The sequence below is a fragment of the Phalacrocorax carbo genome, chromosome 9 (genome assembly GCF_963921805.1).
Source record: "Phalacrocorax carbo chromosome 9, bPhaCar2.1, whole genome shotgun sequence".
In the NCBI taxonomy this organism is placed as follows: domain Eukaryota; kingdom Metazoa; phylum Chordata; class Aves; order Suliformes; family Phalacrocoracidae; genus Phalacrocorax; species Phalacrocorax carbo.
In genome coordinates, this window is record NC_087521.1 from 11,361,060 (window position 1) to 11,385,234 (window position 24,175).

Genomic DNA, 24,175 nt, shown 5'->3' on the forward strand with positions numbered 1-24,175 from the left:
ATAACTCATCGATCTGCATAGATGTGACGGGCACCATAACACCATGTTAACATTATAGATACAGATACAAGTTGAAGAAGAAAATGCTGAAAAGCTGACAGCGTGCTAAAGATCATTTGTTTATACAAGTGCCAAAGTTGTGTTTGATATGTTAATGCAACCTCATTTTCCAGTAAAGGCCAAACACTATTAAGTGGTTATCTGCATTGATTTTTCTGTCTTCTGAAATACTCAATTCATTGTAAACCATCTTTACTTTTGTATGCCTGGAACAAAAACCATCTTTTAACAGTCTCTTTCTGGACGAGCCTCATGGACTTTACTCAGTGATACACTTGGTCCACTTCTTGACCTCTCCATCAGTGTCCCCTTTAGCAGGTGCTCCTTTTTGCAGTTTGTCTGGATTTTCCCTGTGGCATTCTCAACCCTCCCACCTGGATAGTCACTGAAAGGGGTCAGCACCTGCTGAGGGTTGATCCAGTGCCTCTCACAAACATCCTCATTCTGCTAAATCATGTTACCTGATGCCTGCTAAAAAAGGCTCACCAGTAGCCTAATGGTTTAAATTAAGAGATGGGAGGGGAGAACAGGTGTACTTGCTGTCTGTCCGTCCTTTCCTGTCTGAATCTCTTCTTATCATTTTGATAGGTTACCTGCTTTGCTTTTCATTTTGTGTCTTAGCTGCTTGTGATATATCCTGTGCTGGGTACAGGGGTATTTGTTTGGAAAGACTGAGTGCATTTAGAAAAGTGCAGCTGGGTTGCACTGTGGAAATATGGTTAAAGAGAAGATTGTTGCTGGGAATGGATGATGTTGTAGTAAGAACTGTACAGGTGGGCACTGATGGTTGCTCAAGGAACGCTTGGAATAGGCTTAAAGAGGTTGTTGTCTGACAAGTATGTTATCGTCTGAATGAGGCTAGCTAAAGTAGGAGACTTTCTGATGCAAATATATTCAGAAAAGAGAACAAACATGAGGGTTTGAAACAAGAGAGGAAACCTTCTTCCGGTTGGTTTTTTTGGAGGTTTTTTTTATACCTTGAGTATTGCCTCTCTGGCTACGGAACTCTAAATGCACACAGTAGACCACACAATGAAGCTAATTCTTGGTGGATTGTTTGTGTGAAACCTTTATAAAATGATGTTACCATTTGTGAGTGTGCTGGTTTTTGCTGGGATAGAGTTAATTTCCTTCATAGCAGCTAGTACAGGGCTGTGTTTTGGGTTTGTGCTGGGAGCAGTGTTGATAACACAGGGATGTTTTTGTTACTGCTGAGCAGTGCTCACACAGAGTCAAGGCCTTTTCTGCCTCTCACCCCACCCCACCCCACCAGTGAGGAGGCTGGGGGTGCACAAGGAGCTGGGAGGGGACACAGCGGGGACAGCTGACCCCAACTGACCCAAGGGATATCCCATGCCGTATGACGTCATGCTCAGTACATAAAGCTGGGGGAAGAAGAAGGAAGGGAGGAAGTTCAGAGTGATGGTGTTTGTCTTCCCAAGTCACCGTTACGCGTGATGGAGCCCTGCTTTCCTGGAGATGGCTGAGCACCTGCCTGCCCATGGGAAGGAGTGAATGAATTCCTTGTTTTGCTTTGCTTGTGTGCGCGGCTTTTGCTTTACCTGTTAAACTGTCTTTATCTCAACCCATGAGTTTTTGGACTTTTACCCTTCTGAACCTCTCCCCCATCCCACCAGGGGGGAGCGAGCGAGTGAGCGCTGTGTGGGGCTTGGTTGCCACTTGGGGTTAAACCATGACAGTGAGGCTTTAATATCCTTTACTTAGCATTCTGATCAAGGCATATTCTCTTTGACATCCATCTACATTGCTGTCATATTCCATGGTGTTCTCAAAGTATCTGAGGTGAGAAGCAGTTTTCTCAATTAACAGCCCATCTTTCATAATGTGTTAAATACATGGGGACTTCCATTTAGGTGCACAATTAAACCTCAGATCAGATGTTTAGGCAACATGTGTTGCACAAAATATTTTGTCTCTGACTTTAAGAGGATTCTGTCTGAAGGTTTCCCAAGTATGAATTTACACAAGTTTGGGATAACAGGATTTAGACATTCTTATTTATAATATTTAAAATGAAACACTTCCTTTAGCTTTCAGCTTTCTTAAAAGGATACATCCAACATTTCCTTTTTGCCAGTACTGAATTGGACGATATCCTCTCTTCACTGTGCTCCAAAAAGTATTTTATATATGTTTATAGAAGGAAATAGAGTTTCTTACTTGCAGCTGTTGGCATTTCAGAGCCCTGGAGTGAACCAATAAAAACACATGTTCTTTTAAAGAACATCTATTTTTACTGGACCTAGCTAGCAACCAATGACACAGAATTCAAAAAATGTTGGCTCAAATGAATAGAAGGGCTGCATTGTTTTAAATTCTATTTTTAAAACTTCTTTACAGCAAGATTACACAGAAATTTCATATGCTCTTGTTCTTGTAAAAAAGAGTGCTTACTTCTAGAATGCTATTTTAATGTTTTAAAAGTAGTTCAGGTATCGAAGTGTTGTAGAGTATAAAATTTTAGTAAGACATACAGAGTTTTACCATTTAAGAGTATTACTATAGTACTTTCACAAACAGGATAATCAAAAATTTTACTTCATAGGCAGCAAGTTATAAATACATTTTGATTGATAATTCAGAACATCTGTTAATGCATTGTTTCCAACATATTAAGACACTTATGTGCAAAGGTCAAATTAGATCACCATTTCTTTCAATTATACTCTCAAAATGGATTCAAGCAGTGTGCTGATTGAATATGCCTAGGTTTTTTCAGGTATCAGCATTTTTAGGGGAAATGGAATTAAAGATGAATTTAAAAATGCTACCAAGATTGATGTAAATGTAATCATGTCAAGGTTGACTTGATAGGGAGGTCCATCCATTTTATGTTACTTGTGTTGCATCTTTATTGTATGTGCTCTATATGCTGCATGATATTAGAGTCCCACTGCTGCTGTTTGTTTCACTGTTCTGGCTTCCCAGGAGTGGAGAGCAGAATAAATTGCACCCATGCCCTTAGTTGTGCAACCTGCCTCGTACATCAAGGTCCTGTAGCTAGGTTTTGCTCTTAGAGTATTTTCATTTCTCTTTTGGAATCAAGAGAATAGCATGAATATAAATTCATGTTTTAAAGGGAGATTGAGAATTTGGCCTTTTTAATAATATTTACTGTAAGAAACCTGCGCTGTTGTCAAATTGGAAATTACAAAATAATGTTTTGAAGAGGAATGGTGGCAAAGCAGAAAAGTGAGAGGCCTGCTGATCTTACATGGTGCAAAGTGTCATAGCATTGCCTGAAGTAGTAGATTGATCGTATTTTTTTAAATGGTGTTTAGCTCATGTATGCTAGAGGGAAAAAAAGCTGCTAGAGAAGAAAACTGTATAATCTGGATTTAGTTCTTCAGTAGTTTTATTAGGACCTTTGTGTCTGCAGACACAATTTTCATGCTGGACATGGAAGAAGAATTACAGCTGTGATTCTGTCATGTGTGATTGTGTGTGTGAGATAAACACAGACATTAAATGTCTCAAGTCTGTAAAACATTTGCCATCAAATGTATCTTAACATTTTTTCTATATTTTTCTGCTTATGGGAAAGTGTCTTTTTCTTGCAACAAAAATGAAACTGCATTGAGCTATGCAACAGACACTGAGAAAATGTACTAGGCCAGAAATTTGCTGCCTTTAAAATAAGTAATCATATTAGAAATGAGCCCAAATTTCTAACAGAAGTAATGAAATACAACAACAGATATGTGAACTGAATTTTTTTAATAGTACTGTTGGACACCTACAGTTATTTAAAACTTATTCAAATATTGGAATGACTCATTTGAGTTTATGTACTATGCTGGATACCTGATGTGCAGTACATTGTTAAGGACTTATTTTGTGTTTAATATGTATTGGTATGTCTGTAAAATTTCTGTCTCGAGATCCTCTAGTACTCTTTATTTTACTTAGACCTTAGTTATAATTTTTGCAGTCCTACAGCACTCTGTTTCAAAATTTTTCTTTTTTTAGAGTTGATGTGAGCCGTGCTTCATTGTTCCACGTACTGGGTTGCTCAGGAGTAGGTTGTACACACTTGATGGGAAGCTCAGTTCTGTGTCTTCCAGTCACTAAGGTAGCACAAGAGACTGATGTTTCCAGGTCATTCATTTGAGACAGCAGTGCTTACGTGGGCATTAATTCACAATTTTCATTCCTTTCTTACTGGTGTTTACTAGAAAGTATTTAGTAAAATAATTCTTATCAATTGTCTTTTGTTCCAACAGAGCCTATCAGCTTTGGTTTTTGGTGGTGATATCCAAACCACTTGCTTGTAATATACTGTTTTAAAATGTTCCTGCTAATATTGTGTTTTTCCCTAGTTCTAACAGTTGTTCCCCTACATCTTCCTGGTACTTTGTCTCATTTGTTTTGCTATTTTTTGTAAAATGGGTTTTTTCACAAGACAATGAACTGTCTGCTGACAACTAATTACTCTTTCAAACCAAGGTAACTGGGCAAGACCTCTTATGGTTACCGTGAAAAACAGTGAAATAAAATTTAGCTCACAGTTTGCAGATCTGTAATCTTTAATAGACGTTTGGCTGACGGCAGCCAGTATAAGTGCATATGCACACAGTAGCAAATGTTAAATTTTTCGTTCTTTGTCATTAAGTTAAATATTTAAACGAAATAATCTTGAAACTTCTTTCGAGATGTGGTGTGTATTTGGGAAATAGAGTTATCTCTTAGTGTGAAAAATAAAAGTGTAAAAATTATATGTGTATTTTCTAATAAACGGCTAGGTCCTGGATTTGGGAGGAGGGTCTTTCATTTGCCTACTTTCCAAAAAGCATGTATCGCTTCCTTTATAACCGCTTACTTAATACATAAAAGCCAAAATCTGACCTTGTATTGGCATAACTAGGAACAGAAATTCAATCTGGCATTTTTAAGACTTTTTAAAACATTCTGCAAAATGTCTTTATCTGATACTAAACTTAGCCTTTTTTGGCATACAGTTGGACCAGGAAGAAACTGAATAATTATGCACATTTAAAAAATGTAGCTCTAGTACTGCTCTTGGAATGTAACTTGCTTTTGTCTGATGCTTTCACTACTGCAGAAATGGTGATGGGGTTATTTACGTTAATTCATTTGGCGTGTTGAAAAAAATATGCCCACTCTCCTCTACTTAATGGGATTCTTTCCTCGTTGCAGTGCAAACGGCTGGAGCAAGAGCTTCATCATCTGAAAGAGCAGAACCAGACTTCAGCAAACAACACGAGACATCTGACTGCTGAAAACAATCAAGAACGTGCTCTGAAGGTAAATCTCCATTTCTTCTTGCAGGCAAATTAAGGTTGTAAGCCCCTGGTGCCAGCTTTCTGGGCTGCATATATCAGTTGTGTACATTTCGGCAGAAGTGAGCTGTGGTGTTTGCCAACAACCCCTTCTTTAAACAGAGATACAGCACCCTTCTGTTATGGTTTTATTTTATTTTGTGTATGAAAACAACAAGAAAAAAATAACGTATCCTCCAAACTATTGGGCTGGTAATTAATGCTAAATTCTTGGGGTCTGTCCTTGCAATATTACATTTTATAACATGAACAAAACTGCAACTATTTGCCTCGTGGTACCTTTGCAAAACTAATATTTTAAAGCATGGCTGTTTGATCTGCTCCCAGCAGTGTGTGCTATATTAATAACATTGTTGACCTATACTACTAGTGACCACATAGTTGATACTACTATTTGCAAAAGGGAAGCTAGTTGGAATTGGGAGGAGGAATAATAAGTCTTGTCAATACGAATAAAAATGAGCAGAGAGGCGGGAGAGGGTCAGAGAAAGGACAGTGTAAAGTGACAGGTTATTGCTGCTTTGAGAAAGGGAAATTGTAACGTCAGTGGAATTGATAGCTACATAACAGGCAATGTCACCGCTAGCCAGAAAAAGAGACCATGCCAGGTAAGATGTGCAAGCATCATGCACACCTATTCAACCACTATATTCTTAAAAATCTCTTTTATGGGTAGTGGAGAGACAATATAAATACAGAAGTTACTCTGTGGATATTATTTTCTTGTTTTGTTTGATTAGGCAGTAAGATCCAAATGTATCTCATTTATAGGCAGATTTTCCTCTGCCTCCTTTTTCATATGAATTTTTTTATATTTGGGAAATACTATTCATGCAACAACTTGACCGATGCAAAGTATATGAATTAAGGTAAATCCTTGTGTAGTTTGACATTTCTCATTTAAAAAAAAAAAGTATAATGAATATATAATGAATAAATGGAGAGAGGCTGTGTGCCACACAAATGCTGTATGTTCCATGGGTTTATAATTGCCTTTAGAATCTGTGGTGAATATTACAAAATCAGGTGTGCAATACTGAAGTAAGTCCATCCTCAGATGACTACAAATAGAGACGGTAAGCATTATGGGCTGTTTCTGACCACAATAATAGTATTGTTTTGAATCTGGTGTCACTAAAAGTTAGTGCTTGCCAAGCATGCTACTTATTGAGCATAGCATTGTTTTTCATTAATTGTACGCTGACTGGTTTTTTTGGTGTCAGTGGAAACATTATGCACTGAGTCTTTCTGTTAGAAAACAGAAATGTTTTTATTGAAACTATACTTTTTACATTTAATATTGCCTGGCATAATGCTTACAGAATAATTATATTTTCAGAGCGAGAAGTGACTTAATAGTTCATAATGTTACCAGGATTTCATTCTAAGCCTGATATTGCTCTCCCAGCACCTAATCTTTAAAGAATTTAATTTCTGGCTGTCACAGGCATTTTTTGATTTTTCAAAGTTAGAGGTTAATTGGTTGTAGTCTTTTAGAGATGACGGTCTGGGGAGGAAAAAAGGAATGCTTTTCAATTTTTGGTAAAGTTGAACTTTTTTTAGTACTGTATCTCTCTAGAGTATCTCTCAGTTCACATTACCATTGCCTACAGTGAGGACAGGTCCATGAGAGTACTTTTTAAAAGGCTGATGGGTCAAGTTGAATTCTTGACCTTGAAAACTTTAAAACACCCCTGTGAAATATTCACAATAGTAGGTAGCTTTGATCTACAGCATATGAACAGTCATCCTGACCTAAGCACCCATGTAAGTGAAAAGCTTATCACCCCTTTTTAGTGTAGCTACAGCCTAGAAAATATGGACTGGCTGGTAGGGATGAAAGTCATGTCACCGACTCCTTTAGAAGTGGGTTTGACCGGTGCTCTGGGCCTGGCTATGGCTAACCGGGGCGCTCCTGCTGCTGTCAGCGGCAGAGCTACCAGCTGCAGGAATATCCAGCTGGAGCTCCCTGACAGGTAACGTGCTGTGGGGTCTTGGCACCCACCTCCCGTGTGAAACCCTTTTGTTCTTAGCTGCTGTCTCCTGCCTCTTATATGGGCTCAGCAGCTATCTTGAGTGCTACAGGCAGAGTGCATATACAGACCCAAGAATCCCCTCCTGTCTCCTCTCCACTGCAGATCATCCTCTGGTCATCTGGCCATTTTCAGAGAAATAGGACAGGCCACTTGTCTCTGTGGTGCAGGGTTAAATATCAACACAACTGTTCTTCTTTCACCATGATCCAGAGATCTACATTTACTTTAATCACCTCCATGTGCAAACTGGGAACTGTGCTATGTGCTATTAATTCAGATGTAAACACCTGTCCTGCAGAAGGAGTCCAGATATTCCTTCTGTGTCTATCAAGAACAGTTTCTGTTAAGAAAGTTGAGGGGTTTTTTGGTTTTGGGTTTTTTAAAAAATCTTTAATTTTACCTACTCTCATAAACTTAATTACTGTTGCCTGATTCAGTTTGGCAAAAGATGTATTCTGGTGACAGGTGGCAGCTGAGGAGTTTGACATGCTTTAGATTTTCTTCAGGTAGTAATTGAAGTGTAAACATCAGATGTGGTGTAAGCATACGTGCGATCTTAACTGGATAAAAATACAGTAACTGGGATCAGCTAGATTAAGGATGGTGTAAAAGTTTGTGATAAAAGATGGGATCGCTCCCTCTATGGGGTCCTGAAGTACACTTAACAACAAAACCCAGTGGGTATCATTTCTTTCTTACTTCGTAAAATCATCTCACAGTACTGAGTTGCTTAGAAGGAAAGAAGTGTAAGACCAATCCACAAGAAGCCTATTTCATTCTGCTGATGGTATGGTCTAATTGGTAAGATAAGCTGCAAGCTTTCAGCTTTACTTTTAGTTATATTAGCTCACAGGCTACCGCCACCCTTCTCCGAGGCAGTAGCAGCCCATAGACTCCTGAGTGAGGCAAAGCAGCAGAGCGACAGATTGTAACTGTGGGAGAGGTGTGGTGGCAGTAAATTGGCCAGATCCAGGATCTGGAAATCACAAAGATGATGTAAGCACTCTTGCATACTTTTCTTTTTACACTTTTAGGTCCCATAGCACACCTGAGCATCATGTGACAAATCAAACATATGGCACATAAGGCACTCTGTGTAGACCTATACTGTGCCATTTCATCTTATTGTGCAATATAACATCTGCACATCTTTGGTAAGATAGCTCTTCTTAACTAATCTCTGTCATGCATATTAGTAGTATGTGATGTCAAATTTCTGCATTTAATATATGTATTGCATATAACATTCCTTATAGTGATGCGGGCCATTCAGTTGCACAATGCCAAACTGGTACTCCTAATTTTTGTAATATTCTTACTGGTCATAGGGGATTGAATTAATTGAATGCCCACAACTGCATGCAGGTCATTCAGAGAAGCATGTGGGCCCCTATTTCCATAGTTAAAGCAAAATAATCCACCACTTCGTGAAACCATTTTTTTTAAATCTCTTATAATAATTCAGATTGAATTATAGCTAAATCTTTTAGGGATAATTGCTTCCTAAGGGCCTATACATTTGTGCTCTTAGTACATTTTCATAAAATAAGATCTGCAGAGTGCTTTACAGTTCTAATGTGTCAGGGTCTATACATAAGATTATTCATTTGTGCTTGGCCTTCATAGTTAACATTTAGTCTCTACTGATTCTGATAAATGTATTCCCACAATAGACTGAAATAGCTGATTCAATTAAACATAGAAAAGTTGAAGAAGTGCTGTTTTTTCATTAGTATTCCAATATTGTTGTGGATCATTTTAATGTTGTTAGCTTTGTAGTGTATAGTTTTGAAATGCAGAATTTTAAGAAATACATTTTTCTAAAGAAAAATAAAGATTTTGCCAGTGTGAATATCCTCTTTACTCAGTTGAAGGAGAATAGGAAGTAAGTTTTGTGAAACAAATAACTTATTATGAAAATTCATGGAAAATGTTTAACTGGATTTGAATGAAACATAGGAAGAGATGGCTTTTTTTTTTCTCAGGCCTGATTTACTTTCTAATTTTTAATTAGGTGGTACATTCTTCTTAAAGCAGCTATTAATCTGCTTTAAAGACCAGAGGGACATACTAATTTTACTTCCAAGCCAAACTCCCAAAATGGAGAGGAAGGCTGTTTCATGATGATGGACAAATCAGGTGCCCTTTAGTGATTGAGTGAGTTTACTGCATCCAAGTATGATGTCATTAGAGCTTGTAAAGGTTATTAATCGCCTTCAGAGCTGTTAAGATGTTAATCTTTGGTTATGACCGGCTTGTTTTGTTATGTTTTTCTGACTAATCAGTCTTTTTAGTTGTGATTTTCTGTAGAATTCATGCTACATGCTTCCTTGGTTTTATTAAGAACATAATAAATTTAGAGTCAGAAGCAAGAAAGTGACCTGAACAAGCTGTCAGAAATTCATCTACAGTAGTGTCGTAAAGCAATTGTAGCTGATGTCATCTGCTTTCTGCTGGCACATAAGAATTGTGTCAAAGGCAGGAAATCCACCATGCATATAAGTTTGGTAATTGTTCCAGTGATGATGCCTGTGGCAAAGCCACTCTAGAAGACTTAATCTAAGTAATCTCTGATGCCTGTCATAAATTGTATTGAGCTCTGTTTTGATTCCCAGAATTTCCAGATTCTTACAGTAGAAACCATTTTTCCGTATCTGCTTGACAATGCCAACCACAAAAACAAATCCAGCTGACTAGTCAATGTATTGTCCATGAAAAGCACAATCCCAGGAGAATCTGATGTCATAAGAGCTAAAAAAAAATAAGAAAAGCTTTAACATGAAGTTTAAAATGTGTGCTACTATTGAAAAGCATGGAGTATTCATGCTATTTAGGCATATAATATTGACTATGGAATAAAGTACTTCTTTCAGTAGATTGTAACTGTGGCCCTGGCCCTTATCTGCAAAAACTAATTCTAACAATGTTTTTATGTTTAGAGCTGAAGTTTCAGAGCTTCATTTTAATGAGTTTAGAGCTGGTTTATGCCTTTGAAGTCTCTGATTCATTTCTGACAGAGCCACATGCTTTTGAAATGCTCTGTAATCCAGGGAAACTTGCCTGAATCAGAAGTGGGAAACTGAAAATTCCAGTGTCATCTCTTCTATTAAAATTCCAGTTCAGCATACAGTTTTTACATTTTATTATAGTTATTCATTGCATCCTAGAAAACTCTTAGAGAAAAGCCTTTCAGTACTTTATAATCGTTTTACATGAGGCAACAGAGATCAGGTTGATTTATTGGAAACCTAGAACATAAGTAAGGCCCAGCCACATCCAGAATACCACTCTGCCAACTTCAGCTGTTTCGACTGTTGTACTGTTGCTAACTGCAGTGCTGTGTGAGTGATAGAAACTGGCTCCTGATTACCAACGTTTTATAGCTAACAGTTCAGGAGCCATGTTATCCCCTGGTGAAGTGGGTGTTGCACCTTTCTCCAATTTCTAGCTACAGCGTAACTAGACATTACTCTGCAAAGAGTTTAAGACTTGCTATTGATCTACTTTGTTGGTATGGTGATGTTGTTTGGTAAAAGGTGCTTTAAAATACTGTGTTTAATTCAGAGTGGTTGGGTGTTTTTTTAGTGAAGTAATTCAGCAATATATTCATACGTTGGACAATCCACCCATTTCTCTCACATTTTGCTATGAATTTCTCTGGCCAGTATGCACTGTTCCCTCTGTATCTAACAGAACATTAACCTATGAAAGCTCAGCTTGAGAGCTCGCTCTGGAGTTAACCCTAAGCAATCATGCTTTCCACTTTGGACATCACATACTGCTATCACATTTGCAAATTAATTTGTAGGTATGTTTGGAGACTGGGATGCCAGTTTCATATTGGAAATAGAATGGGAGGAGGATTAAATTGCAGATCTGCTGCTCAGTGTGAGGAGATACACTGTGTCCTTTCATTTACTTATGATCTGTATTTTTCTGATACTACAGCAACGTTTCAGGAGCAATGGGAATAGTTAACAGGCTTCTTGGATGTTATCTCCAGCAAATAATGTATTGTTACAACTAATCCTGAAAGGTTCTTCGTGCTATTCTTCCAATAACTTACATGAGGATAAAATACTAGAGGATTTATCAAAGTAAGCTGCAATCTCTAACTGAGTGCAAGAGCCGTTCCTGTAGTTCAGTTTCTTCTCCAAGAAGGGCACTGCGTCTCTTCTGCTTTCACAAGAGTTGTCCAGTTCACATTGTAGAAAGCCACGATGAGTTCATTTCATTCTCCAGTAGCTACCCTGAAAGAGTATGTGTCCTCATTTAAATGCCTGGGCAATGTGAGAGACAAGTTTGCTACCATGTCAGTAAAACTTGTTATAAAGCACACGAGATCACTATTAATTTTTAGAGTGGAAGTTTGCTGAAGTTTAAATGTTTAAATTGCTTTTTTAAGTACATGGTGGAGGTAGAAATAAAAGACCTGATAAAACTTGGAATATGCTGCTGACAATCTGGATGTGGATAAGAATGCACAAACATTTTTCTTCAGTTGCTGCTTCCTAAACACTTTATCAGAGTAGATACAGAGTAGATACAGTCTTAACTGCAGCGAACAGAGCTTTTGCTTGTGCTGCACCCAAAACCACTTAATCACAAGGTCTTAAAGGGTGGTCTAACTAAGGTTAGACCCAAGTCTATTCAGCTCTTATCCATGCTAGAAACATGATTAGTCACTTTACGGCTGGTGTTATTAAATAGTACTGTATACCTCAGAGGATATCAGTGTAAGCCAGTTATCTATATGTATGGAGAGGGAGAAAATAACTCATATACTCCTACAATGACCAACATTCCCCCTCAATCCCAGTGGAAAAAATGTGAGCACTGGTTGAGTGATCTTTAAAGCAGTCATTTGAAGTTTCCTTGGACCCAATTGCTGCTTTGAGCCAGATGTCATATCCTGGTCCTCTGGCCAGTTCAGGTCCAGAGATCCTCAGCCAGACATTTCTCCTTCATCTGCTGTCATACGTTTAGGAGTGTAACAGTTTGCTTACGTGCATCCCTGTAGGCAGGAAGTGAACAAATGTAGCACATGTATTTGACCATGAGTCAAAAAGCTAAGTTCAGAAATTTGATCTACTAGTATCATTTTCCATGGTCAGTTTTGTTAATTGTTTTTTGTAGCCATCCAGGCTGACAGAATAGTTGTTCACGAACAACAACTACATTCTTAGTGACAGTGTCCTCCCATCTGGTAATTAACATTTTAGTACTGATAAGACATCTGTATTCGTTGACCAAGAATATCTTAATTTGTTTAGGGAGTTGAAAATTAATATAATTGCTTATATGTGCCATAAGAAAATATAACAATGTTTTCCCCTGACGGAAAACATGAGAAATAAATTATGAGACACTTGTCCTTCACTGAAAGTGAAGTTGTCCAGAGTACCTTTAGAAGCACAGGCTTCCAGAGTCTGATAAATGTGATTTATATGAAATATCTACCTGGGAGTTGAAGAGAAATGATGTTTGGTAATGTTAGTACTTGCACAATTTTCAGTGGTCAGCTTGTGATGTTGTTAAGTGGCTGTGTAGATAGGTGGCAGGGACGTTTGTGCTGTTCTTGGTTCACTGGGGCATCCCTGCAGGCCAGAATTTTGAACTCGTTCAAGCCTATTGAAATACAACTATTCCTCTGATCATAAGAAAATGGGATCTCTTGGTACCTGCAGGGAGTGCAAAGCTTTCCTAAGGATTTTTGGTAGCTTATTCAATTTGTTTTCAAATTGAAGGAAGCAAATAGGCGTACCCAAGATCTTGTCTTTGCTTCCTCAGTTGCGCTGGCCATGCCACATTCCTGTATCTGTAAGGCTGTCCTTTCACTGACAGCACTGTCTGGCATGGCAGCCCTGTGTGTACAGTGTTCTCTGCACAGCAGCTACTCAGGATTTCTTAGGCTCTGTTCAAATGAAAGAAGACTAAGCAGTGGTGTGTCTTACTTACTGTGACCTCAAGTCTTTCAGACTTGTTTCAAAGCTAAGTAACAGACGGATGAGAGATAGATGAGATGAACATTTATTGGCAAAACAACATTTGTCCCAAAAAGGATCCTGAGAACAGTTGTATCTGTGTAATTAATTATGCTTGTCTAGAGCACTGTATGTCTTAAGGAATTTTAGCATGCTTCATATTGCATGTAAACATCTGCACAAGAATGGTACTGGATGTGTCTTGATAGACTGAGCAAACAGCGTTTTGGCTAAAAGTTTGTTCACCTTGCCCGAGGAGTGTTAAGTCTTCCTTCTCTCCTATTAACAGATGCTGAATGTCTCTTAACCAAAGCAGATATATTTATTGAACTTTGATTCAGTTCTAAGCATTAAGGAATTCATTACTCATTCACACTTTATGTTTGATGTCAGCTTTCACCTGCTCCACTAAAAATTTCTTGGAGGTCTGTTGCTTTTTATTTGACAGCCTTCAGATTTCTCTTGGCACCAGGTTACTCTTGACAATCTTAAACATCAACAAACTGTTTGTATATACTATAAACATCCCTTTGTCATTGGGGATGATGTGGTCATTCAAACCTTTTGACTGAGTCTTTTTTTTTTTGGTTTCCATTTCATAGATGGAAATTGTGTTCCCATGAGGTCAGTGAGTGTTACTACTTCTGATTAGCAGAAGCATTGTTTCTGATAAACACAGCATATTCTTGGAATGCAATATTTTGGTTTCAGGTTATTCTAAATCTGAATTATCATTCTCACAGTCATCTAGGCTGCTTCCACATACTCACCCTTGATATGCAAAGAATCATCTCTTTCATGGTAATAGGCTTCTGTGACCATGAACTTCATGTTGACAAGGCCCACTCATCCATGTTTTTCATTTAACCACTCTTTAGTTGTGCATTTGCACATAATATGTTAACTTAGCATTTTACAAATACTTTGCACTTTCATGCACCTGTTTTTCCTTCTAACAAGATAGATTCCCCTTTATGTGGTTGATCAGTTTGACAGCCATCTGGGTGACTTTCTGCAAGTTCCTTCCTTGCTCAGTGATGCTGCCACTTGGCCTTCCAGTTTCAAGGACGCTTTGTTTAATTTCTAAGTGTTCTGCAGCATTTTTAGGTTTTTGTCTAAACTCTGTTAAAGGACCTCAAAACTGGAATAGTTCATGGGCCTGGGGCAGATCTCAGATATATGTATTCTAGAAATACATAACCTGAAACAAACAAACGTTCTGAAGTTGTAGAAGGTGGAACAAACTATGCAGGCATCCTGTGGTCAGATAGAAAGCTGTCTGCTACCTGGTCTTTCACTGCTTATCTTCATAGAGGTGACACCCATGCCTTAAACCAGTGATACAAAATAGGTGTGTTCTAAAATACACTGAAATTCATCAGCATCTTTTAAGTTAGAATCACAGAATCTGATACGTAAGCAAAATGTGCTGTAGAAACCACAATCATGTTAGAAAAGCTACTTATATGGAAAGGTGAGTTCTTATAAAAACAAAAGCTATTTAATTGTAATTATAAGCTTCATTGCCATCTCCAATGGTATAGTTTATCACCCCAGTCATAGGTTCATTTTTCCTTCCTTCTGCCCAACAACACATCAATAGCAGTGCTACTATGAACCTTTGTAACATCTGCAGAGGTGTCCTATTGCTGCTATAAAAAAAAAAAGATTCTTTTACTCTTCCACTAGTATGGAGCTTCATTTCAGGATTACATGAATCGGGAATGAAGGGCATATGTTAATCTAATTGTAAAACAATCATGAACCCTACTGTATCAAACTTACTATGAGAAAACTAGGGCTCCCTCCCTCACTTGCCAATTGCTGATACTGTAAAACATATTTCCGAACTTAGTCAAGAGATTCTAAATCTGAAGCTATTTTGTACCTAAAATTTTATCTGTTTTCTGCAATGTTTATGGAAGCCCTTAGCATTAGTTTCTATTAATAATATCTATAATTTCTATTAATAATATCTATAATATCTATTAATAATATCCCTCAACTTCACTGGCATAGTTTTTAAAGTATCTATCAGCATTGTAACATAATAAAACAAAGGAAGTACCAAAAATATTTGGCCAAGTTAAGTTTTTCCTTTCTCAGAAGTACGAAGGATTAAATGTTGCTGGAGACAGGATATCAGATTTAATGAATGAAGAGGAGGAGGAGTGACATGTATTATTTTTTATTTCCTAAATCTTGTTTCTTTCTCCATATGAAATCTGCTATTTGTACATGCAGAAAAAGTGGTAAATCTTAATTTTCAGTCATTTTCCAGTGTCTTACCGTGCACCTTTCATTTTTTTTTGCTGCATAGGAAAATTATCCTCTCTTGTTTGAGCCGCAACTGTAAACAAAATCTTGAGCCTGAGTACATGATGACATGTCAGTTATTTGTCCTACAATAAAACATATAAAAGGTAGTAACCTAAGCTCTTGTGCAAAAGGCGAGCTTACAGGGTCATTAAATAGCAAAGGTCTTGCTCTGACCCATCCATGACCTCCTTATCTGAAACGCCTCTCGGAATTGATAGAATCTACTTTAGATCTTGGACAGAGGAAACCAGGGATAGGATAAAGGATCAATAAAAATATTTCAGAATTTTAGGTATTTACTAAAAAGGAATATTTGGTCTTTGTATGTTTAAGTTTATCCAAATTTCTGTTCGGAATTGGAGAACCCTTTCCTAGCATTTTGCATGCAAGTGATCATATGAAGTATGGTTCATGGTAGAAGGGTGACAGATGCTAGAGACAGTGAAACATTAGGTCTTAGTATGGTTGTAAGGTTGCAAACTAGCCTTGATTCAGAAGCCTCAAGGTGGTACATGTTTGCTCTTATTTATCTTTTTACTGTAATCTGAAAGTCTTTCCTATTCTGTTCCCAGGTGAGAAACTTCAGGTTTTAGAATGAGATGAAGTCAAAAGAGCAAGCCCATGTCCAGAAAGTGCAGCTCAGTGCTTAGCCATCATTTGCTCAGAGGAGTCAGGACTCATTTTGCCTGTCCTTTTCAATTCCCATCTATTTATTTGGTCTGGTGCAGAGGCACATATCTGATATCAGGGCACTTGTGCTCCTAGATCACTGAGAGGCTTTTGACCTTTCTTTTCCCTGTAAATAAGAGCAAAATCCTGATTTGACTTCCATGTGTGTGGCCATGCAGAGGTGTCAAGGAAAAGTGGACTCTGCTGTTCACATATTCAGGTCGCTAAGGAGAAGAGATGCACTCCTTGTGTGCAGCAGGTGTGTGTTTCTACCCTGGCAGTATACAGGTCATTAGGAGAATGCTTGAAGAGCAGGAGGAACAAATGGATTTGGATTTATTTTGATCTTTTTATTTTTCTTCTATGCAAATGGGCTTTATGAAGTAAAATATTCCTCACCTGCCTTCCAGTAGATCTCCACAGCTTTTCTCATGAGATTATGGACTGGCAGCTGGAGTTTGGCTTTTCTCTAGGAATAAGCTTTAGAATAGTAAGCTATACGTTAGGGGTCAAGTAGTAAATTTGATAATTCAGTAATTCTGAGTTGCCAGACCTTAACCATAAAAAACCTGTGAAAGGCACACTGGTGTACCACCTATTCAGAAAGTATTAGTATTATCTTTAATGATTAACACAAGCACAGATAGAATTCTAGCTTATGAAATACATAGCCTTGTTTTTTATTATTTGAAGACTTCAAAGGTATAAAGTAAGCTTCACATCAGCAGAAGTATATCAATGCGTTAGGACTTCAAATCAACATATATTAGGTTTTTCTTCATATTTAGAAACACTGCATGCATAGCTCTGTCATGTAGCTGAATCAAAATTGCTCATTGCACTTGCACAAAAATATAAATTATTCACTGAAAACTCTCAAAAAAGGTCTGATTTCTCCTGTAAAATACGTTTGCAATTAAAAATTCAATTTCTTGTGCCTCCAAAATTGTCAGCTGTGTTGTTACTTCCAAAATTCAGCCTTCCTTACTGGTAAGGTAAATATATCTTACAAAGAAAAAAAAGGCAATGAAAAGGAGAAATTAGAAGAGAGCTGTCTTTGAACTTTGGATAGGAAGCTGGAGTAACAAATGCTGTTGTGTAAAGTAAATAAGTGTATATCACATTGCCTGAACATGGTATTAATGTGTATTGGTGGTTGTGTTAAGCTGCTAAGCAGCTGAATTTGCAATTTAAAATTAAACTCAGAGACCCAAATGTCATTTTGCAGTTAGATTCAATATATAAAGAAACCTTCTGGGACTTAATTTTCTGAACTGTGTTGGTTGATACTGGATTTTCCATCTCCAGAATTGATTCTCCACTGAAGAACAGATGTCATCTTTCACAGTTTTACTGGACATATTCAGATTCTATACAGTTTCATAAATATGCCATTTCCTTATGGATCACAGTCAAGATCATTACTGAAATGCTCGTTTGTTTATTAAAGAAATACCTGCTATACTGGAGCGGTTATTAAGATGGTGGTGGTGTTACTTTCTCATAGAGTTCTTTCTTTACAAATATCTTGGCCGCACATTTTGAAAGACTGAGAGAAATTATTTTTAAAAAATCAGTACTATTTAAACTATTTTTATCATTAGAAGGATCGTTTAGACCAGCCTTCCAAACACAGAAGCTAATCCTGTAGATTAGGCCAGATTCTGTGCGTATATGTAGCAGTGACTGTTGGGGAGCAGTCCTGCTGCCATGAATAATTACTGTTATAGGTTCTAAATTTTGAGAAGAAATGAAGCCTTTCTTGCTTTCATCTCGAAGCTTGTGAGTTCCACACACACTTAAATTTTAATGGGACTAGGTCCCAAATCTGTGAAGCCTTAAGGTGTTATACACGCATTTAGGCTGTTATGACAAGATTCAGAGATCAGAGGAAATTCTGTTCAAATTTGTTTTCATAAACTAGGTATCTTACATGATACAACGAGATCTGGTAAGAATATATCAATGCTTTGCTAGTTCTTTCAGAAGACCTCAGGCCAGAAGGTGTTTTCACAGGAAAAAATCTTTGATGTCCATTAAAAGAATCTATTACCCTTTCTCAGTGAAAAACATTGTATCCCTTCAAAACCTTTCCACCCAAAACCTCATTAAGAGCACATCTACTTTAATCATGCATCTTACTGAGGGGAAAAAATGAACTAATCATAAAATACCTCATTGCCCTGCGACTTTAATCCTTCATCCCATCTTCTGAAAGGATGAAACTATTTAGTACACGTTTTTAGTTTTAAAATGGAACTGTGTTTGCTCCACTATTAAACAACTGAGTAAATGATTTGAATACACTAGTTGGTGTCACCTAGCTGCATTTTGAAGAGCCATAGATTTCAAACTTTTTCCTTGCACGTAGTCTAAAGGAGAGACTTAGCATACCAAACATTATCCTTTTTTTAGTATTGTATTAGACTTCTATGCATTTAAGAATCTCACATAAAATGAATTGGTTTTAATTGGTTATCTGCTCCCTTTTCTTATGGGTGAGCTGTAATTGTCTTGGATGTTGGGAGAGAGAGTGGCTGAGTGACTGGGAGGAGAGTGACTGAAACCTTGGAAATGCTGCTGATAGCTCCTTCCTTTTGGAATTGCTATACAACAGTAACAACAAAAACACACGTTTTCCAAACTAGATAAAATAAAATCTGTTTATCTAGCCTATTAAATCTGGGTGCCAACTTTCAAGCAGATGCAGTTTTAAGCTCTGTAGATACTAAATCCTGAAACATTTGGTCTATAAACAAAAAGCTGACATCAAATACAGCATTGCTGCTAGACGTAGTAATGGTGTATATATGCTGCATTCACACAAAATAGGGAGATGATTGCTTTTTTTGTATGTTGCTTAGGGTTTTTTTCTTATGTTAGAGTATTAAAACAGATATTAAATTTTATCATTAATGCAGTGCGTGGTCTCTCTTCAAATCCCCTTAATTACAGATTGACTCCAAGGATTACACAGAATAGATTTTAATTTTAACTGAAACAAAAAGAAAAGCTGCTTAAAAATTATTCTTGCTCAGTGACTTGTTGGACCACAAAACAATTTTTAACATCTTTTGACAAGTGTTGTCAAATTTAAAATATTAGAACAGAGCTAAGTGCACCTTCAAACTCCAATTGTATCATGTCTACTTCCCAAATAAAATGTTTTATTAACTTTGTCCTCACAAAGGAATGTCTGCTTCTCATATTTTTGTTTTTTCAGTTATTCTTCAGGAGAAAAAGACTCGCAGTCTTGCTGAGATGTGTGTATGTTTGAAGAAATTGACATCAGACTTCATATTTCCTTTCTTTGGTAATTTGAGAAAAATTACCAAGCAGGGTTGACGTTGCAGCAGCAACAGTGTATTTCACACCCTTGCGTTTTTTCCCTTCTGACCCCTATCTTCAGGACTCAAGAGCTCCACTTTGAAAACTTTGTTCCAGCCTGAAACTTAGAATAGCAGGTCTGAGTCCAGAAACAACATTTTCACAAACTGGGGCCTAATCCAGTAAGCCTCACACGGGAGGCTACTTCTGTGAGTACCTATTATTCATCTGAGTAAAACTTTAGGGATTAGTTTTCAGTATGTTTGTTATGGGGATTTTTCCCCGTTTCTTAAAAGGTAAAATCAGCTTCCCAATTTGTTTCATTGAGTAAAACTCATTTTTCACAGTTAAAGCTTATTAGTATTTTTTACAGTTTTACTGTATATCTCCTGACAATTCTTTAAGACATATAGGAAAAACCAAGTTGTTCTCCAGAGTTGCATCAAATAATAAATGCCCAAAGCTGAGTGTCCACAACTTCTCTTGAAGTTAGGTGCAGCTGAAAGCACCCCTTATCTCTCAAAATGTGGATGCAAGTTTCTTGCTTCAAAAATCAGCTCCCTTTGTGACCGTAATAACTTTGAATACAAAAGACTGGAGGAATGAGAAATTAGCTTTTGGCCAGGAGGTCACTGTAGTGCTGAGGAATAAATCAATCATTGCTGTTTAATGGTAGCTAGTGGTTTGATAAAGTTCCCCTAACTCAGTTTGTTAGATTAAAACATACTTTCTGACACTTCACAGATGGACCTGCAGGTGAATAACAGTTATTGCTGCATCTTTGTATGGGGTGAAATTTTTGCACTTAAATGGGGTTATTTCAACAAGCTTTTCTCTCCTTTTTCTTCAGCTGTCTCTGAATTGTTGCTATCAGAATGTTTAATGGTTTTCTCCATTAGCGTACTAGTGCACTTTTTTTTTAATGGATCAGATTATACTCTATTGCTTTGTATTATAGCCAAGCATAAATCCTTCCTGTTTTAGCAGAAAAGTGTTTCTAATGCAAACCAATGAACAGGCTAATTTATATACAATATTGTTCTAATTTGTCCATTATGTGTAGTAGTCTCAATGGTATATGATTTTCAAGTTGTGAGCTTATTGCAGAGGCCAGAAATAGTAACAAATGAGGCAAAACAGTGAATATGCTTGCTCTTTATGACTTTTATTGCAATATTAACTTACATAGGTTGATAAGTGCGCTTGTGTGTGTGATTTCCTTTAAGCGTTTGTTAGGTAATGCACAGCACCATGAGTGACACTGGCTGGTGGCAGAAGTTCGATGCTTTACATTCATTACAGTTGTGCGTTCTCGTGCCTATGTTCAGTAAAGCTTTGTATGTATTATTGGTTAGACTTTTAATATAAAAGTATACAATATAGTTCGTAATTTTTGTCAAAGACAAGATAAAATGGCCTAAAAGAAATAACAATGACTGATTTTTATGTAGAGTTCAATTTTGCAAGTCGGCTCTTGAGGCCTTGTTTCATGAGATTGTGAACTATTTTGGACGTCCAGTGAAGTTAATAGGGGTTGAGGAGGCTCAGGGCTGTTCAGACCAATCCTTTGATAAATAATACTGTCTCTTTACCACACTGGACAAAATCTGGAAAAAAGAAAAGTCCCGCTTGTGTCCTAACATAAATAAATGTATGCATGAGTGCTGTCTATCTTATGAAGTCGTTTGTGTTTGTTTAAGTTGGAGCACAGGACACACAGTAAGTCTGGTGTCTGGTTTTTGAAACGGGGTGTGTAAGCGTCTACGTCAAAAAGAAAACCATTCTGGAATCTAAAGGCTGAGACTGACGGGAAAAATCATCCTTTACAATACGACCTGATTTTGACATGTTGTCTTTTCAGCAATGTTGTATATTTGCAATACATTCACTGTTGGTATAGATGTGAGGGTCGTGCCACTTTGAATAAGAAAATTTCATGATTATTTGTTGGATCTAGATTTTGATATTTAGATTATGTACCAGTTCTGCATTTTGGGGCGAGGAGTGTTGCTGGGGCTGTTAGTGTCAGTCCAAGTGTAACCATCTCTCTTTAGTTTACCATTTTTTCAGAACTAAATTGTAAGTCAGCAGCTGTTTCACTTTTGTTGGTAGATTACTTTTGGTTTTTTCCCCCTGCACATCAACTGCCTAAGTGAAGAGTGACTACATAATTTCCGGGGATTTGTTCTGCTTTTGCTTTCCATACTTTTTCTGTAACTAGTCAGTACTTCATGGCTGTTAAACAGGATATGCTGTTTCCTGGAACAGCTCATTTACAAGCAAGTACTTTTTTGGTTTTGTACGTATTCTTGCACAATAATCAAAAACTGAAGGTTTATTCTTCTGGTTTGGGGGATTTGTGGCTTTTTTTTTTTTGTTATTTTTTTTTTATTTATCCACTGGATTAAATCTCCTGTTTAGTTATTGCAAAATCCCCTCACTGTCTTTTTAGTTGAACCTGAATCATGAAAAAAAGGAGTCTGAATTACATTTGAGGAAGGAAATGTTCAATTTGAAACATGGTGCTTGCAGGTATTTCAGTGGACACTGAAAATAAAAACAATTAGAAATAGAATGGCTCTTTATTTTATGTGACTGATTTGGAGTTGGCTACATCTGAAAAGGAATGAAAAAATGATCTCTCTGCTTGAGATTTGCCAAACAATGCTATAAGCTCTAAGTTATTTTGAGGTGGTGAAAGGTGAAACATTTGACATGTTCTTTGTGGGCAATGCTTTAAAAAAAGAGAGGGCGGGAAGGAGGCGTTGCCACATCAGAGTTAAGGGTGTTTGTGGTTGTCCATGACAGCGGCTCCAGTTTTAAAACACCTGTGTTTACTTTCCAGCTTTTCTCAATCGGCCTGAAAGTGGCCTAAGAATGGCACAGACAGACCTGCAGTATGGCTGTGTTGCCTTTGCAACACACACACACACACACAAAAAAAATAAAAGGCGGGGAGGGGGGAAGACAGAGATAAATCTCCTGTTATGCAGCTAATCATTAACAGTATTTTTGTGCCTAGCTGAAAACATTTGGAACTTTTCAAAAATTTTATAGTCTATCGGATAGCACCTGTATTTTTTTTCCCTAATCTATTAAGCTATATTTTTATCTTTGCTACTTTTTTTCTAGCAAAAATAAAATCACCTTAGTGTCGGTTTGTAGGGTTTTTTAGTGGTAAATAATAATGACTAAAATTGGTATTTTTGTTGCAAAGTGGTATTTCATTCTAATATTTGGAAAAGTGTACCAATACTCCAATTTAAAAAAAAGAAAAACCACAACACCCCCGCCAAAAAAAGGCACAACCCTCCCCAGCCACCCTCCCTGAAAAAAAAATCCTCATCTTACAGCTCCATTCTAAGTAGAGTTTTGCTTCTTAAAATCCTAGTTTCAGATGTGTATTAACTTTCTGTAATGTGCTAGCTTGCATTTTATCACATAAATACTTTGTCCTGCAAAGTTATAGAGTTAAGTTAGGTGTAAAATAGAACTCTCTTGAAAACTGGGTAATGGAGATTGAACGTTTTGTTGCTGATTTAAAAAAAAAAAAAAAAGAAAAAAAAAAAAGACAAGCTGAGATACCACATACCACATGTTTTCACTGCTTGCTTAGAAATTTTAAAATCGTTTGTGGGTGAGTATTTCAGATATTCAGCTGATGAGAGGCATATTTTTTACTACTGCCCCAAATCTATTTACTATTACCTTTAAAATTTGTTCACGTCTTAGAAACTTTTTTGCCTTTTTAAGAAAACCTTGCTTCCACCTTCTACTCCAGATGTCATGCCTGACATTCCTGTTTATAAAAATATGCCTGCCTCATAATTATGTTTGGTTTTCTTTATGGATCACTCAGTATAGGTCAGGTTTTGTTTTCTGGAAGCAGGGGGAAAAGAAATACAGTGCTGATACAGGAACAGAGGTGATTTCTCCCTTAGACTGATTTCTTTTTAGAATTGTGAGCTTTATAGACAGATTAAAGGTCAGCGTATGGGGATGAACAACATGAAACCCCTTAACCAAGGTACGTAGCCTAACTGGAGCACAATTACTTTAATACTGTTGGTCTAACATGATGACTTGACAGAGCAAACTGGGAACGTCAGTCCCCTCCAGATCGGACACCTCTAATAAACTGAGAAATTGTACCAAAATGATCTTCCTTTGTGATACACAGCACAGCAGTCACCTTCCCATGGCTTTCCCAAGGGGTAGGAAATGTGGTACAGGTACATGCTCTGATGAAGCTCCTCTGCAGAACACACAGCATGCTCTCAACTAACTGTGAGGAAAGATGCTCAGAAAAGAGGGGAGTTTTAACAACTCTCTTTTTCAGTGATTCGACTAGAAAATCTGGAGGATATTAATCTGAATCAGCTTTGAACACAGGGAAGAGCTTGTGAGCTAGATCCTCACCTCAGTATATGCACAGCAGTATCTCTGAAGTCCACATAGT

The 24,175-nt window shown here is 37.3% G+C and overlaps 1 protein-coding gene across 14 annotated transcripts in view; it reads left to right on the forward strand.

Moving 5' to 3' along the window:
• MIPOL1 (mirror-image polydactyly 1) overlaps positions 1 to 24,175 on the forward strand; it is a 202,072-nt gene that overhangs the window by 93,299 nt on the left and 84,598 nt on the right. For all 14 annotated transcript variants that reach the window (XM_064460309.1, XM_064460298.1, XM_064460299.1 and 11 more), the window contains one exon: positions 5,239 to 5,346. In XM_064460309.1, the coding sequence (XP_064316379.1) occupies positions 5,239 to 5,346 (108 nt within the window). The remainder of the gene's footprint in view (positions 1 to 5,238; positions 5,347 to 24,175) is intronic.